Raw genomic sequence first — 13,039 nt, 5'->3', positions numbered from 1 at the left:
TATATACAATATATAAAGAGCTATAGCTTTTTTTTTTTTTTTTTTTACTTTTTTAATTTTTTTTAGAAAATGCTCTACGAAGAGCACCTGTAGTCATATCCAATACATTTTCAGTTGCTTCAGAATAAAGAGGAGCAAGTGATAAGAATGTATGAATTACGCCACAAATACGTACTACATTAACAGGTACACCAGCTTCCAATAACTTTCGACCATACAATTCACCTTCTGTATAGTATATATATATATATATATATAGAGAGAGAGAGAGGGAGAGAGAGGGAGGGAGAGGGAGGGAGAGGGAGGGAGAGAGACAGAGAATGAGTTAATGATGAATTATATATATACATATATATAATTTACCATCTCGTAATACATCAGCTTCACAAGTAATGAGAAGTGCAGGTGCTATTCCAGAGATTTGCTCAGTTGTTGCTTTTAATGGGAAAACATATGGATTATTCTTATCTTCTTCTGTGAAATGTAATTTGAATGTATTTTCTACATCTGCTATATTGAGTATGTTGCCATAACCATATTCTTGATATGACTTGCTTGTTTTTATAGAATCGGTTGTGTTAGGATAATACAAAACTTGGAGCTTTAAAGGATTTCCTAAAGGTTTCTTTTCTTTTGCAAGCACTTTAAGATAATAATAATGTTATTATACTATTCTGTTTATATATATACTTACAGGCAATACATGCAGCCATGTTACCACCAGCAGAGTCACCACCTATAGCAACATTTGCGGGATTAATAAAAAGTTTTTTAGCACCTTCAGTGCTAGTAGCATAGGCTACAACAGAATAACACTCATCTAATGCTTTAGAATGTGGTACTGTAAGACCACAGGTATAATGTACTAAAAGGACAGCACAATTAGCTTCAGCTGATATCTATTAAAGAAAAAAAAAAGAAAAAATAAAACAAAATATGAATATTATATTCGAAAACGTAAGTAGTAGTTTAATTTCTACCTTTTCAGCTAAATAAATATGACCATTCTGTACAGGCAGAGTCCACCCACCTCCATGGCTAAAAAAAAAATAAAATAAAAGAAACATAAAATGAAGCTTGTTAATAGATACATCATAGTTTTGAACTAAAACATACAGAAATACAAAGGCAGACAATATGCCCTTAGCTTCTTGAGGCCTATATACGTCCACATTAATCATATGACCATCACCTTCTTCTTGTCGTAAAGGAATTTGAATATGTTCAATAGTAACGGCAGGCCTACAAAGATTTTTACTTAAAGGAGCATTAATCATATAATCGACTGCTTCCTTATCAAAATCTTTTTTTCCATTATCGCCTTTCATCGATCGAACAGCTTGAATAAAAGCCTTGGAAGCAGGTTCCAAAATATTAACATCAAATTCAGTTTGCATTTTTTTTTTTTTTGAATTGTATTAAAGAAGACTGAAATAATATATGTATATTTGTATATTTATATATATATTCATATGAATGAATTTAACACATTTTGATTATTAACCAAGTATATTTATCATTCTAGACTTAAAATTGCATTAAATAAAACATAGGTAATAAGAAGGCTAAAAATGATAAAATATTGCTCATATTATTATTATTTTAATGTAACTTAATTCAAACAGATATAGAGTAGTTATTATATATTTTTATGTCTACATGCCTATAGAAACATGAGTTATGAAAAGTAAATATATAAGACTTGGTGGGTACATTTAGTCATTCTTGTTTATTACATCAAATGTAGTCTATCCTCATTTTTACTTGATTATTGCTCACCCAATTTTTATTCACAAAATATGTATACATTTATAAATACTCAATAGAGTGTTAATCTATCTTGTATCTTACTTTAATAGAACCTCCTTAATAAGTACTAGCTTTACTTTTTTTTTTTTTTTTTGTTTATTCACATACATTTACAGAAACTAATACTGCATAATTTGCTGAACTAACTCTTCTTCAGCAATTTCAGCTTCAATACTTTTTAACTTATTTACATCAATTAAGTCTCCATAGTAAACTGTTAGGGCTTTCACTTTCCCATTTAAAGCATTTTGTTCAATTTCACATGTCTTTCCGGGACCTGCTAATTGAGCCAGTTGCTGAGGATTTGTGTTTCTAGGCACAAAATAAGCTATATTAGGTGTAATCTGCGAGGCGATTTGATGAATTTTAAAACTATTTCATAAAAAAAAAAAATGGGTTATTAGAATATTGTAAATTGAACTTATCTTTCTTAATTTTTTTTTTTTTTTTTTTACCCATCACCGGGTATCATTGATTTTAGATTATAAACTTCTTGATTCATATAAGCTGGCCCACCCCAAGGTGGCGATAGAAAGATGACATCTGCTTTTAATGTAGGTGCTAATTTAAAGAAATCCCCTAGAATAAATTCGATTCTATCAGCAACACCATAAATCTTTGCATTTTCACGTGCACAGTGAAGCTTAACTGGATCCAAATCAATAGCAATCACTTGTCTACAAGTCAATGCAAACTGAATCGCATTTCCTCCACATCCACAGAATGCATCAATAATAATGTCTGTTTGACATCGTGTAGCGATATGTTGAGCTATTTTTTCTGGTGTAACTGAAAACCAGCCCTCTAAAATGAAGTCAATACCATTGATGGGTCCAACTAAAATAGACTTTACCTTTATCCATTAAAATGCCTTGGTCGAATTTAGAAAAATAATTATATCGTTGAAAATAATATTTCTTCATATCTTCACAAATTGTACCTTCATCATAAGAAACGACTACACCATTGTATTCCTTAACTTGATTATTATTTTTTTATTCTTTTTGTTGTTTCTATTCTTCTTTCGTCGTTTTCTATTTGCTAAGCTATAACCAGCATAAGGATCTATGCTAGAGGCTAATCTTTTAGAGGTTATGATCGGTATCTCTTCTACTTCCTGGTTATCCGATCTATTTTCTTCATTTGCTGCTGTCATTTGAGTGATCTCAGCAGAGGATCCAAATTCTTCAATGACTATTTCATCACTCTGTGTATTTTCAGGTAGTGTACTTTCCTTTTCGAAAGACTGAGCAGATGGATCATCCTTTTCTAATGGTTGATCTGCATGATAACAGTCTAATTGTTGAGAACACACTAATCTATGATTATCATTGACTTGAATCAATTGATCCTTTTCTTGATCATCCGAGTTTTTATTTAATTCTATTTGACTCTTGTCGCTTATAAAAGTAGTGATTACAGTTTGCTCCTCATCGTGAACTAGATCTTGTAATTTAATTACAAAATGGTTAGGTTTTGGTTTGTTTCTTTACTCTTTATTATACCTAATTGAACATCAGCAGGGGTATCCTTTAGTTTTAGAGTAAGTGTATTAGCAGCTTGATTAACTTCATTCATTTCTAGGATGGAATGGATGAAAAGATCCTTTAGTTTTATTAAAAATTTTTTGAGTTGCATTCACTCAAATTTAAAAATACTATGTGTACACTTTTTTTTTTTTTTTTTTTTTTTTTTTTTTTTTTTTTATACATATTCATGTGTTATATATACACATATTATATTATAAACTTGTTGTAGATTTATGTAATTTTCAATTTCAGCAGCTAATCATCATTCCTTAAAGGAAAGCACTCTCAAAAATTGAATATGTAGTGATAGGTTTGTCGGTTGTTTGATGAAAATCTATATATAATCTATCCAAAGAAGAAGAAGAAGAAGATAGCAGTGTGTTTTGTCTATGCAAGAAGTTTGGTGGAGAAGATAACCTCCTTGGTTGCTGTCTCTTTTCTTCTTCTTCTTCTTCCTCAATGGCTAACGTCTTTTCTTGATGATGATGCTTTGGCGATACAATAATATCATTTGGACCGATTTCATGCGGTGGAGAAAAGACAATCATCTTCTTCTGTAGCTGTTGTTGATCCCTTTTGATATTACCAGCCGTATTTCTACGATTTAATGAATAGTTTATATTTTTATCTTTTTCGGTTTTAGAAGACAAAGGTGTAAGGATATGATCAATAGGCGGTAAAAGTGATTTTGAACGTGAAATGACACATTGTCTTGGTCTCTCTGGTTGAGAGGGTAGATAATTATCGAATGCTTGCTGATAACATAAATAATCCGGTGGTGTGATAGGTGAAGATGTGGAAGATGTTAAGGAAGAAGAGGATGACTGATAAGGAGGTAGATATGACCTTTTATTGGATGAACTTAACTGATACTCGTCCAATTCTAGTTTTGATAATGGTGTAAGCTCATTCTCCATGTTATTATATGTTGGATTTGTATAAGCTGGTGTTATAGTCTCTTCTGGTATTTTCCCTAATGATTGCTGAGAATTATCATTTACATAGTCAGAATCTAGAGTATATATGCATATTGAGTAAGCCATTTTTCTTTTTTCTTTTTCCCTACAAATTGTTTCACTTACTACTATATCTCGAAGCTATGTCTTGTGAGGATGTACAAGATGAAGAGCAGCCTAAAATGTATAGTATTAATTTAATGTAATAGGTGAGAAACGATATGTATATGTATATTTTGTGTTCATTTCTTTTTTCTTTACTTGTTGGGGATGGCAGCAATTGGTAATTATTTATGATGGATTGTTTATTTGTAGAATGTTGAATTATATTATTTGGAAAAGTACCAATGACGATAGTTATTTCTTGTGTATAAGTTGGCTTTAATTTGAGTGGTACTTTGACAGACTTCATGTTTAACTCTACTTGAATTAGATATGAGATACTTAAAATGCGCCCTGAATCAGGAAAGATATTAGGTGGAGTTTCTAAGGGTATCTTTAATGTAACTGATTTAACTAATGTTTCCAAATTCTTATCAATATTCAAATCAAATAATTTACAAGATAGCGCTCTACTTTCTATAATTCTAATAAATATAAGTATTTATATTAACATTAACATTCATATTCAGTCATGTAATATCTATCCTTTCTTTCTTTCTTTCTTTCTTTCTTACTTTGCAGAACTTGTTTTATGAGTTTGTCGAATAAGGGATACTGTAACAGCCTTTTGCTTTTTCATGACAGGAAAGTTGTGAAATGTGCAATCTACCTTTATTCTTTCACCTGTATAAATACATACATACATACATACATTAATAATGTTGCATATCTTTATTTGTTTGTTTACCTCGAATAAAAGCAGATTTAGAAATCATTAAAGACCATTGTGCCAATTTATTATCGTTAATAAATCCAATTTCATTCGTCTTTGTGATTCGTGTACAATATCCTTTTTCTAGAATATTAATTTTATCCAATATCTGCAAGTTCTTTGTAACTGATGAAAGTGTATGGGACAATTTAAACGTCGGTTTTTTATGTGTAGCTGTTAGAGAGTAAGATATTGTACCAATTTTCGGAATCTATTTTTAAAAAAAAAAAAAAATAGGTGAATGATATATATGATAATAGATTATTTTTTTTTTATTTATTACTTACACTTGGGAAATAACTTGGTAGCTTTTTATTTAAAGGTATCTTGAACTCAAAATCAAATTCACGTTGTTGACCTGATTTAAATGTTGTATATTTCTTCCCATCTTTCGGTTTCGCTAATAAGATTGTTTCATTTATTAAAATAACTTTGTCTCCACACCCCTCAATATAACCCGAGAAATGAAGTGAAATATGCTGAACATCAATTGATTTCTTCAAGTCCAATAATACCTGACCTTTTTATATTCATATAGAAATATGCCTTTTTTATTATCATCATCATCATCATCATCAAATACACAGTTTAAAATTTCTTTTTCTTTTTTTTTTTTCTTTTTTTTTACCTTTCAAAAGATCGCCAGGATAATAGTAAGTTGTATTGCTCTCATCTTGTAATTGAATAAGTATCTGTTCCTTTTTATTAGACTGTATCATATAAAATTTATTTATTTATGTAATTATTTATTTATTTTTTTTTAAAAAAAAAGGATAAAAAGAGAAAAAAAAAAAAGTAAAAACAATAAACTATATTAATTTATATATCAAATAGATATAAACTGATGTAATTTATATGTAAGTAAAGGAGTAATAAATATAGAATCTATTTTCATTTTTTATTCCCTTTTTTAAACGCATTTGTACTACTATTAGTAAAAGGAGAGCATAGATTTTGCTTTGCTTTAAAATAGAAAATGAATAGATATACATATATATTTATATATATTTCAACGCTGGTCTACATAGCAAGGAATGTTCAACATGAGACTAGAAAACAAGGAATTTGGAGGCTTATCTATATCCTGTGTATTAAATATAATCAGAGGGATTTTAGAGATACAAAAGAGATCATGACAAGTTCTAAAATCTCATAATGTATAAGAAGTTATAAAGTAAAATTAGGAAATAATATAATAGAATCTGATCCAAGATACTATCAAAAAATTGGCTGTCATTATTTAAGTGACCCAAGGTAAATGCTAATAATAATAAGAAGAAGAAAGCCGTGTTTGTGCTCTATTAGAATTCAGTGTTAGATAAAAGCTTGTTTATAACAAGACACTTGAAAATACATATACATATACATACAAGTGTCGTGTTAACTGTTATTAGTAAAATATATCATTTTAATATTCGCACAAAATATTACCCTCACTCAAGGTAAACAAAGTAAACTACGTAATAGAATACATTCATAAAAGCTGTAATGGTAAGTAGTAAAAGAAACAAGTCCCACTTCAGATCAAGTACACATTATATCTAGTTTACACTACTATCCCCTAATCCTGAATCACTCCTGCTATACCGGTTCTCTAAGCCTCTTTCATAACACATTCTTTTATTTTATGATCTCTTACTTTTATCTTTTTGATATTAAACTACGTGCTTATTCGTCTTTTTTTATTTATTTATTCATAAAATTTATTTTTGTGCTAATTCACTACCAATTTTATAACTCAATATCTTATCCCAATCCATCTTATTACGAGTCATAGGCAAAGCTCTTCTTAAGCCCTTAAATGTGTCCTCTGCAAGATCATTGTAGCTATTATTCATGGCAATATGATATTTTTTATCAAAGTTGGAAATCTCTTTAACAATTGTCTTTGCCAATTGCTCTTCATTCTATTAAAAAAAATTAATATATTAAGGAAACACACGCAAAAATTCTATAATTGAGAAATCTTACTTCATTTGAAGGTATTTGACTATCTACGTTCTTTTCTGTATTCAGTTGCACATTACCATCTTCATAATAATGTACATTGATCTTGGTACAACCTTTTAAGTTGTTTGATTGGGTATCATAGATCCAAGTAGCAAGCCATCGACCGTTCCAAAAGTTATTTGGATTGTATTTATTATCAACAACGGCGATAATGATATCTTTATTGTTATTAGCATAAATAGTGCATACACCATTTGGATAATGATCTCCTACATAAGCTAAACATTCTTTTTCAACAGCAGCTCGAAGAGATTCTAATTCTGTTTGACCTGTATATTCTTCCACATCATATGCAACCTAATAATTAATTGAAACAGTTAAAAAAAAATAAAGTTATTCATGTTACAGCTCATAACTGTCTTACCAAACGCATATGATCAAACTTGAAGGATTGTTTTGAACGAGGATCAAGGAATCTATCTTCTTCCAATTTACCATACTGAGATATAATAACCTGTTGTTGTCGTTATTGTTGTTTTTTTGAAATTAGTTAACACGTATATATTGAACAAAAGTAGTTAGTAATATTATTTTTCCATACTTTGTAATCCGAGTCAGGGGGAGTAACTGTAATGTATTGTTCAATATTGTATTGTTCAATAGCTTGTAAAACACCATCTTGAAGGGCTTCATCATCATTAAGCAATGTACGAACATCTTTAAAGAAAATTTAATAAAAAAAAAATAAAATAAAATAAACAATCGTCTTTTTACCATTAAAAACATCATTGACCTCTCCTGGTGGACTGCAAAGCACAAAACCAGAAGAAATTTTTACTTTATCTTGGAATGAAATGTTGACTTCATCATTCATAGTAATTGTATCCATAATAGCAATGTAGATGTAATAAAGAAATAGAAAAAAAAAATTAAATATTGGTTTATTGACTTGCGTATATTAAAAAATCAGGTTATCTTCCTATGCTTATGGGTAGTGGGGTGTATTCAGTGTTATTTATTTATTTTTATTATTTTTATTTTTATTTTATTTTTTTTGTGTACACACCACCCCTTCTTTAAAGTCCGACAAATAGGTAACATAAAATTTAAAGACACAGTAAGCACGAAATGTCAAATTTGCCCGAATCGGATCAATAAAACATCTTCAGCATAAAAAATATATATATATATTTATATTTATAAATATAATAATTATTGATAGGGTGAACAACGAATTGACTGCAAGAAATAGTAATAAAAGAGACATATAAATTAGCCAACACAGAATGTAAAAGATAAGCATAATGACGTGCTATATGTTCCTTATTTTGATATACAAAGTAGATCTCTATTACTTTTAATTGAAGTTCAGAAGATTGTAAACGAACAGCCATTGATTCATGCAACTATGACTGTCTGTCAAAAATGTATTGCAAATCTTACAAACCCGTAAGTAGCACGATGGTGTCGGTGTTTTGCACCGGAAAAGTCTTCATCTTATCGATCAGATAAAGAAAATACAATTTAAAAAGAAAAGAAAGGGTTTCAAAAAATGAGTACAGAATAGATCCCTATTTATATCTTTTCGGAAAAAGAAAAACAAGCCAACTTTGCGACACATATAGGACGAGAAGAAGAAGAAGAAGAAGAAGAGGTTGTTTCTGCCCTCTTTTGAAAAATCAATCTCAGTCAACAAGACTATTGCCCGATTCTTTATTCGTTGTGGATGATATAGAGAAGACAGTATAATAAATACTTGGATCTTAAACTATTATATAATGATAAAAGGCTAGTCCTATTCTCTCGTTTGTTACCGGTTTATTGACAAAGCCCTGTTATTTTTTTTTATCTCCAGAGTTGACTTATAACTACTTATTTACGGCCTTCATCATTTCTTGTCGAGACAGTCATCGGGACATAGCTATAAACGCCAACTATTCAACGCGCATATATCTTTTTATTACCAACAAGAACATCCATAAAAGTCATAAACAACCATGAATTGAATCTTTCAATATGATTTTATTGAAGCAATGACGACGATGAAAAGAATCGTCTGTAAAGCTGAGATAGCAAAGAATGAAGACCATTTCTGGTGTATCAAAAAAAGCCAGAGAAATAAGATTAAACATAGATTGAAATAGAATGTATCAGCAACATATATTTATATAGATGCATTTATTAAATGGAAGACTCGGACTCATCTCTCTCAAGACCTTTCAACACATGATTGATTCATTGGATACCACAACAGAGGCAAAGTATCTACCAAAGAGGTTGGTAGAATGGAGCTGGTATCGTTGTTTGAAAATAGCTCAAACAAATAGCTTATGTAAACTATGATTATCTACACAAAAAGTATGGAGGGGCACAACCAATTCCAAACCATAAAGTAAACACGGATTAAATACATACTTTGTTCGTCAATTCCCATTTTGTGGTGACAGACACTATACTCTTTCATTTTCAAACTAGAATAAGGGACCTGCATATGTCTCCATCACAGAACTGGGACTTATTGGATAAAGCATTTGGGGGAGGTCTGTTATGTCCTTGAAAGGGGAGGTGATTTTTATTCATATGTATCTAAATTAAAAAAACACATGTTTAACCTATTTTGTTATCTCAGATGAAACTCTGCTATTTATTTTAAATAATTTCCTTCCATTTCCAAAAATGTAGTAAACAAATATGATGATTTCTTTGAACTTAAAAAAAAGGGTTAGTAATAGATCAAATCAAATATTTTATAGTTAATTGGTGTTATTAGTATTATTATTATTTTCGTCATAAAATAAAATAAAATAATTGTTTCAGTTCATATCAGTCAGAATTAAATCAACAGATAATAATCTGTTATATTCAATAGAAAAAGTATATTTCGTTATATCCAAAAGATATATAATAAATAAGCACTGTTTGGAAAAGGAAAAAAAAAGTAATTATAATCTACTATAATTTAGTTAATAATAGTTTAAAAAGATGATAGTACGTCATTTGTTTGAAAGCATAACAAATGATATAATTGCTGTTTTAAAATTTAAAAATAAAATAAAATAAAAGCCAAAATTGACAATAAAAGTAGGAAAGACAATATTGACGATAGAATAGAATCAAATAAAAATAAATAAAGAGAAGGTAAAGATACTGTTTAGAAAACCATATAACAGTAATCTACTTTTGCTTAATTTACCACTAGTCCTTCTTTTATTCTCAGAGGTAAGTTGCTGCTTTATCTCCTTTTTTTTTTTTTTCGAGACTCTTCTAGTAGCTTACTACGTAATAATAATAATAAAAAAAGAAACAAATTGTTTCTCAATTACAGAAATCTTTAAAATGAAAAATATATAGACACTATTGTCCTTAGGCTTGCAAGGAGTCATGCTATACAAAACTTTTCCTGATAAGCTTTTTATTTTATTTTATTTTTTTTTTTAAAAAAAATTGCTTTATCTAATCTATGATCCTATTACAGAAGGAAAAGTTGTTTACCATGCAAAGTATATTGTAAAAAAAAAAAAAAAAAAAAAAAAGGCTAGAAAAAAGTCCGAAGAACAATTATCTTTCTCTAGAATTGTTACTAAAATAAAATAATTTCAAAGTAGGTTTTAAGCTAATTATTAAAGAACATTATTGTGTATTATTATGGAATGAGATCTTTAGAAGAATTGTCATGATAAAAGTTTCTTTATTGCTATAAATAACCATTCATTATTTGTAATAATAAAAGATATTATCATGCTTATGTAAGCCAATATCTGTGCTCTCATCCATTTTACCTTTTGAAGAAACTTAAAAAAAAAAAAAAATAACCAGAGAAATATTGTATTCTTTCCTTATTTGATATAATTGTAGATTATAAGACAATTACTGCTAATAGAATTAGTTAAAATAGATTAAAGTATGCTACTGTAAAAAGTATTTTTTTTTTCAAGATAGAGAAATCAGCCCAAGAAAAAGTAAATTTAAGCAATAGTAGTACATAATGATATTTGAAACAACACATTTGACAACTTGTGTTTTCAATTTCAGTCCAGATTTTTTTTTCTTTTTTCTTTTTTTTTTTTTTGATAAGCTAAAAAAAAATTAATATTAAAAATCATTATTCTTCTTCTTCTTCTTTTTATTATTATTACTATTATATATCTATATCTTTTTATTTTTATGGAAAGTCACCCAATCTTAACAGCGCATCTTCTTTTAGAAGGTGCTGTTATTGGTCTATCAGTTGAACTCTTCTTTCGTGCTTTATTTTCAAACAAACAACGGTGTCTTGTACGTTGTTTAAAGATGATCATGTCAGCCTTTATGGCGATCAAAAGTACAATATTTTCATCAAATATAAACATGTAAAATAAAATATCATTCATAAATATATATGCATACACATACACATACACATACACACATACATACATGTACAAATAGAGATTAATATGATTCAATCAATAGAAAATACTGTGGAATAGTTGAAAGAGTAGGAGAAGCATTTTATCACGTAGGCTGCATAGCTGGCTTCATTATTTTATTATTACGACTAGAAGCAATTATATCAATTCAGCACCGATCCATGTTTCGGATATTTCATGTAATTTTGATTCTAATTCGAATTATTGCAAGTATCTTGGATCTTATTTATTTGAGAGTTTGGGTAGGGAAGACCTGTGATTGCTGTGAGTTATCAGTTGCACGTGAAGTATGTTATATAGTTTAACTATTTCTATTATTCTGTTTAACTTTTTTTTTTTTTGTATATATTAGTTGGGCGTCTTTTATGCTTTATTCGATGCCTTATTAGACGGTTATGTCAGTTTTATGATTACATTTATACTTTGCCGTCATATTCGAGAACTAAATGTAGAAAGAGTACAAGGCAATGTGAATCTTTATATTTCAGTAGTTCTATCAAACGTTATACGTACAGTCGTTTTAACAATAGTTAGTATTGCTTGTGCTGTATACTATCTTTCGGTAAGTTTATTTTATTATTATTTTTTTAAAGAAAAAAAAAAAAAAGCAAACTTTAACATATACAAATATTTCTATATATGTGTATTCGGTGTTCTAGACCTATAGGGATCCGATATTGCCATTGATTATTTGGCCAGTTACAAATGTATTTTTTATACTTTTGATAGGATATGATACGAATATAACTAACGCACTCAAAAGTGTGAGATCACAATTTCTTGGCTTACCACAAACTAATTCAAGTTTAAGCAATGTTATTTCTCAACAACAGTCGAATATGATGAAAAATAAAAATAATCCAGTCTTTCGGAGGTTATCAGCCAATATGTCTTCTTCAATAATAGACGGTTTACCTGTAACGTAAGTCATTAGATAAGAATTATTGCTGCATCTACCCTATTCAGGTCAATAGGAAGAATGCCCTTTCATACCCCCCTTTTTTAAAGGAGTCAATTTAAATTATGTAATATACCCTTCTCCTTTTACCATATATAGTTTATTTCTCCTTTTAAAAATAAATATGTAATACTACTATTGATTTAAGGTACTCTAATGAATTTACTGTCATTAGATTCATAGTCATTTATATTATTTAGAATCATAGCTATTTAACTTTATTATACTAAAATTCAACAATTCAATTGAAAAAAAAATCGCCTTGTAATAAAAGCTCGAATTAAAGGCCATAAAATATATATCCAACCTTTATATAGATTGTTATAGTTGAGGGAGTTTTTTTTTTTTTTTTCCTGTTTCTGAACTTGGAAAAATTTCCAACTTTATGAATAAATATTCATCAATAATGACAGCAGATTCTAATGTTTAAAGATACAAGTAACTTAATTTCAAAGAACACATATTAAAGGGAAAGAAACAAGAGTATTATAGAAATACAAAAAAAGAAAAAAAAGTAATATATTACATAATATACGATATAAGTAGTATACATC

General features: G+C 28.8%; 6 protein-coding genes across 6 annotated transcripts; 1 reads left to right on the top strand and 5 right to left on the bottom strand.

Annotated features, from left to right (window-relative positions):
• Positions 1-52: 52 nt before the first annotated feature.
• Positions 53-1,397, bottom strand: BX663DRAFT_556067 (Alpha/Beta hydrolase protein; the record flags this gene model as incomplete). The annotated part of the gene is made up of 5 exons (XM_051531685.1): positions 53-228; positions 364-642; positions 695-899; positions 981-1,038; positions 1,117-1,397. 5 exons carry the CDS (start codon positions 1,395-1,397, stop codon positions 53-55), a joined length of 999 nt encoding a protein of 332 aa, XP_051378253.1.
• A 480-nt stretch (positions 1,398-1,877) lies between these two features.
• Positions 1,878-3,064, bottom strand: BX663DRAFT_267167 (RNA cap guanine-N2 methyltransferase-domain-containing protein). Its single transcript, XM_051521931.1, has 3 exons — positions 2,663-3,064; positions 2,265-2,613; positions 1,878-2,181 (listed from the first exon to the last, which is right to left on the bottom strand). Exons 1-3 carry the CDS (start codon positions 2,730-2,732, stop codon positions 1,929-1,931), a joined length of 672 nt encoding a protein of 223 aa, XP_051378252.1. The 5' UTR covers positions 2,733-3,064; the 3' UTR covers positions 1,878-1,928.
• BX663DRAFT_267209 (uncharacterized protein) lies at positions 2,656-3,502 on the bottom strand. The gene is made up of 2 exons (XM_051521932.1): positions 3,315-3,502; positions 2,656-3,255 (listed from the first exon to the last, which is right to left on the bottom strand). The coding sequence occupies exons 1-2, from the start codon at positions 3,445-3,447 to the stop codon at positions 2,768-2,770; spliced, it is 621 nt and encodes a 206-aa protein (XP_051378251.1). The 5' UTR covers positions 3,448-3,502; the 3' UTR covers positions 2,656-2,767.
• Positions 3,503-5,109: 1,607 nt separating this feature from the next.
• BX663DRAFT_443473 (uncharacterized protein) lies at positions 5,110-5,689 on the bottom strand (the record flags this gene model as incomplete). Its single annotated transcript, XM_051523570.1, has 2 exons — positions 5,110-5,379; positions 5,456-5,689. Coding segments are annotated over 2 exons (504 nt in total), but the record flags the coding sequence as incomplete, so codon positions are not given.
• Positions 5,690-7,088: 1,399 nt separating this feature from the next.
• On the bottom strand, positions 7,089-7,992 carry BX663DRAFT_443558 (F-actin-capping protein subunit alpha; the record flags this gene model as incomplete). The annotated part of the gene is made up of 4 exons (XM_051523575.1): positions 7,089-7,475; positions 7,543-7,632; positions 7,720-7,835; positions 7,893-7,992. The coding sequence occupies 4 exons, from the start codon at positions 7,990-7,992 to the stop codon at positions 7,089-7,091; spliced, it is 693 nt and encodes a 230-aa protein (XP_051378249.1).
• Positions 7,993-11,187: 3,195 nt separating this feature from the next.
• Positions 11,188-12,633, top strand: BX663DRAFT_564919 (uncharacterized protein). Its single transcript, XM_051532061.1, has 4 exons — positions 11,188-11,467; positions 11,571-11,814; positions 11,880-12,089; positions 12,187-12,633. The coding sequence occupies exons 1-4, from the start codon at positions 11,283-11,285 to the stop codon at positions 12,451-12,453; spliced, it is 906 nt and encodes a 301-aa protein (XP_051378248.1). The 5' UTR covers positions 11,188-11,282; the 3' UTR covers positions 12,454-12,633.
• The last annotated feature ends 406 nt before the right edge of the window (positions 12,634-13,039 follow it).

This window comes from Cokeromyces recurvatus (assembly GCF_025118155.1).
Source record: "Cokeromyces recurvatus strain NRRL 2243 chromosome Unknown BX663scaffold_43, whole genome shotgun sequence".
NCBI classification, from domain to species: Eukaryota; Fungi; Mucoromycota; class Mucoromycetes; order Mucorales; family Mucoraceae; genus Cokeromyces; species Cokeromyces recurvatus.
The sequence above is the reverse complement of the archived record's forward strand: the minus strand, read 5'-3'. Positions and strand labels throughout refer to the sequence as shown.

Bases quoted from the DNA above. Each gene is read 5' to 3' on its own strand.
- BX663DRAFT_267209 (XM_051521932.1), bottom strand. From the start codon at position 3,447: ATGCAACTCAAAAAATTTTTAATAAAACTAAAGGATCTTTTCATCCAT. The intron at 3,256-3,314 runs GTATAATAAAGA...TTAAATTACAAG, and splicing joins CCCTGCTGATGTTCAATTAG to ATCTAGTTCACGATGAGGAG.
- BX663DRAFT_267167 (XM_051521931.1), bottom strand. From the start codon at position 2,732: ATGAAGAAATATTATTTTCAACGATATAATTATTTTTCTAAATTCGAC. The intron at 2,614-2,662 runs GTAAAGTCTATT...ACTTCATTTTAG, and splicing joins AGGCATTTTAATGGATAAAG to AGGGCTGGTTTTCAGTTACA. The intron at 2,182-2,264 runs GTAAAAAAAAAA...TTTATGAAATAG, and splicing joins TCAATGATACCCGGTGATGG to TTTTAAAATTCATCAAATCG.
- BX663DRAFT_564919 (XM_051532061.1), top strand. From the start codon at position 11,283: ATGGAAAGTCACCCAATCTTAACAGCGCATCTTCTTTTAGAAGGTGCT. The intron at 11,815-11,879 runs GTATGTTATATA...TGTATATATTAG, and splicing joins AGTTATCAGTTGCACGTGAA to TTGGGCGTCTTTTATGCTTT. The intron at 12,090-12,186 runs GTAAGTTTATTT...TCGGTGTTCTAG, and splicing joins GTGCTGTATACTATCTTTCG to ACCTATAGGGATCCGATATT.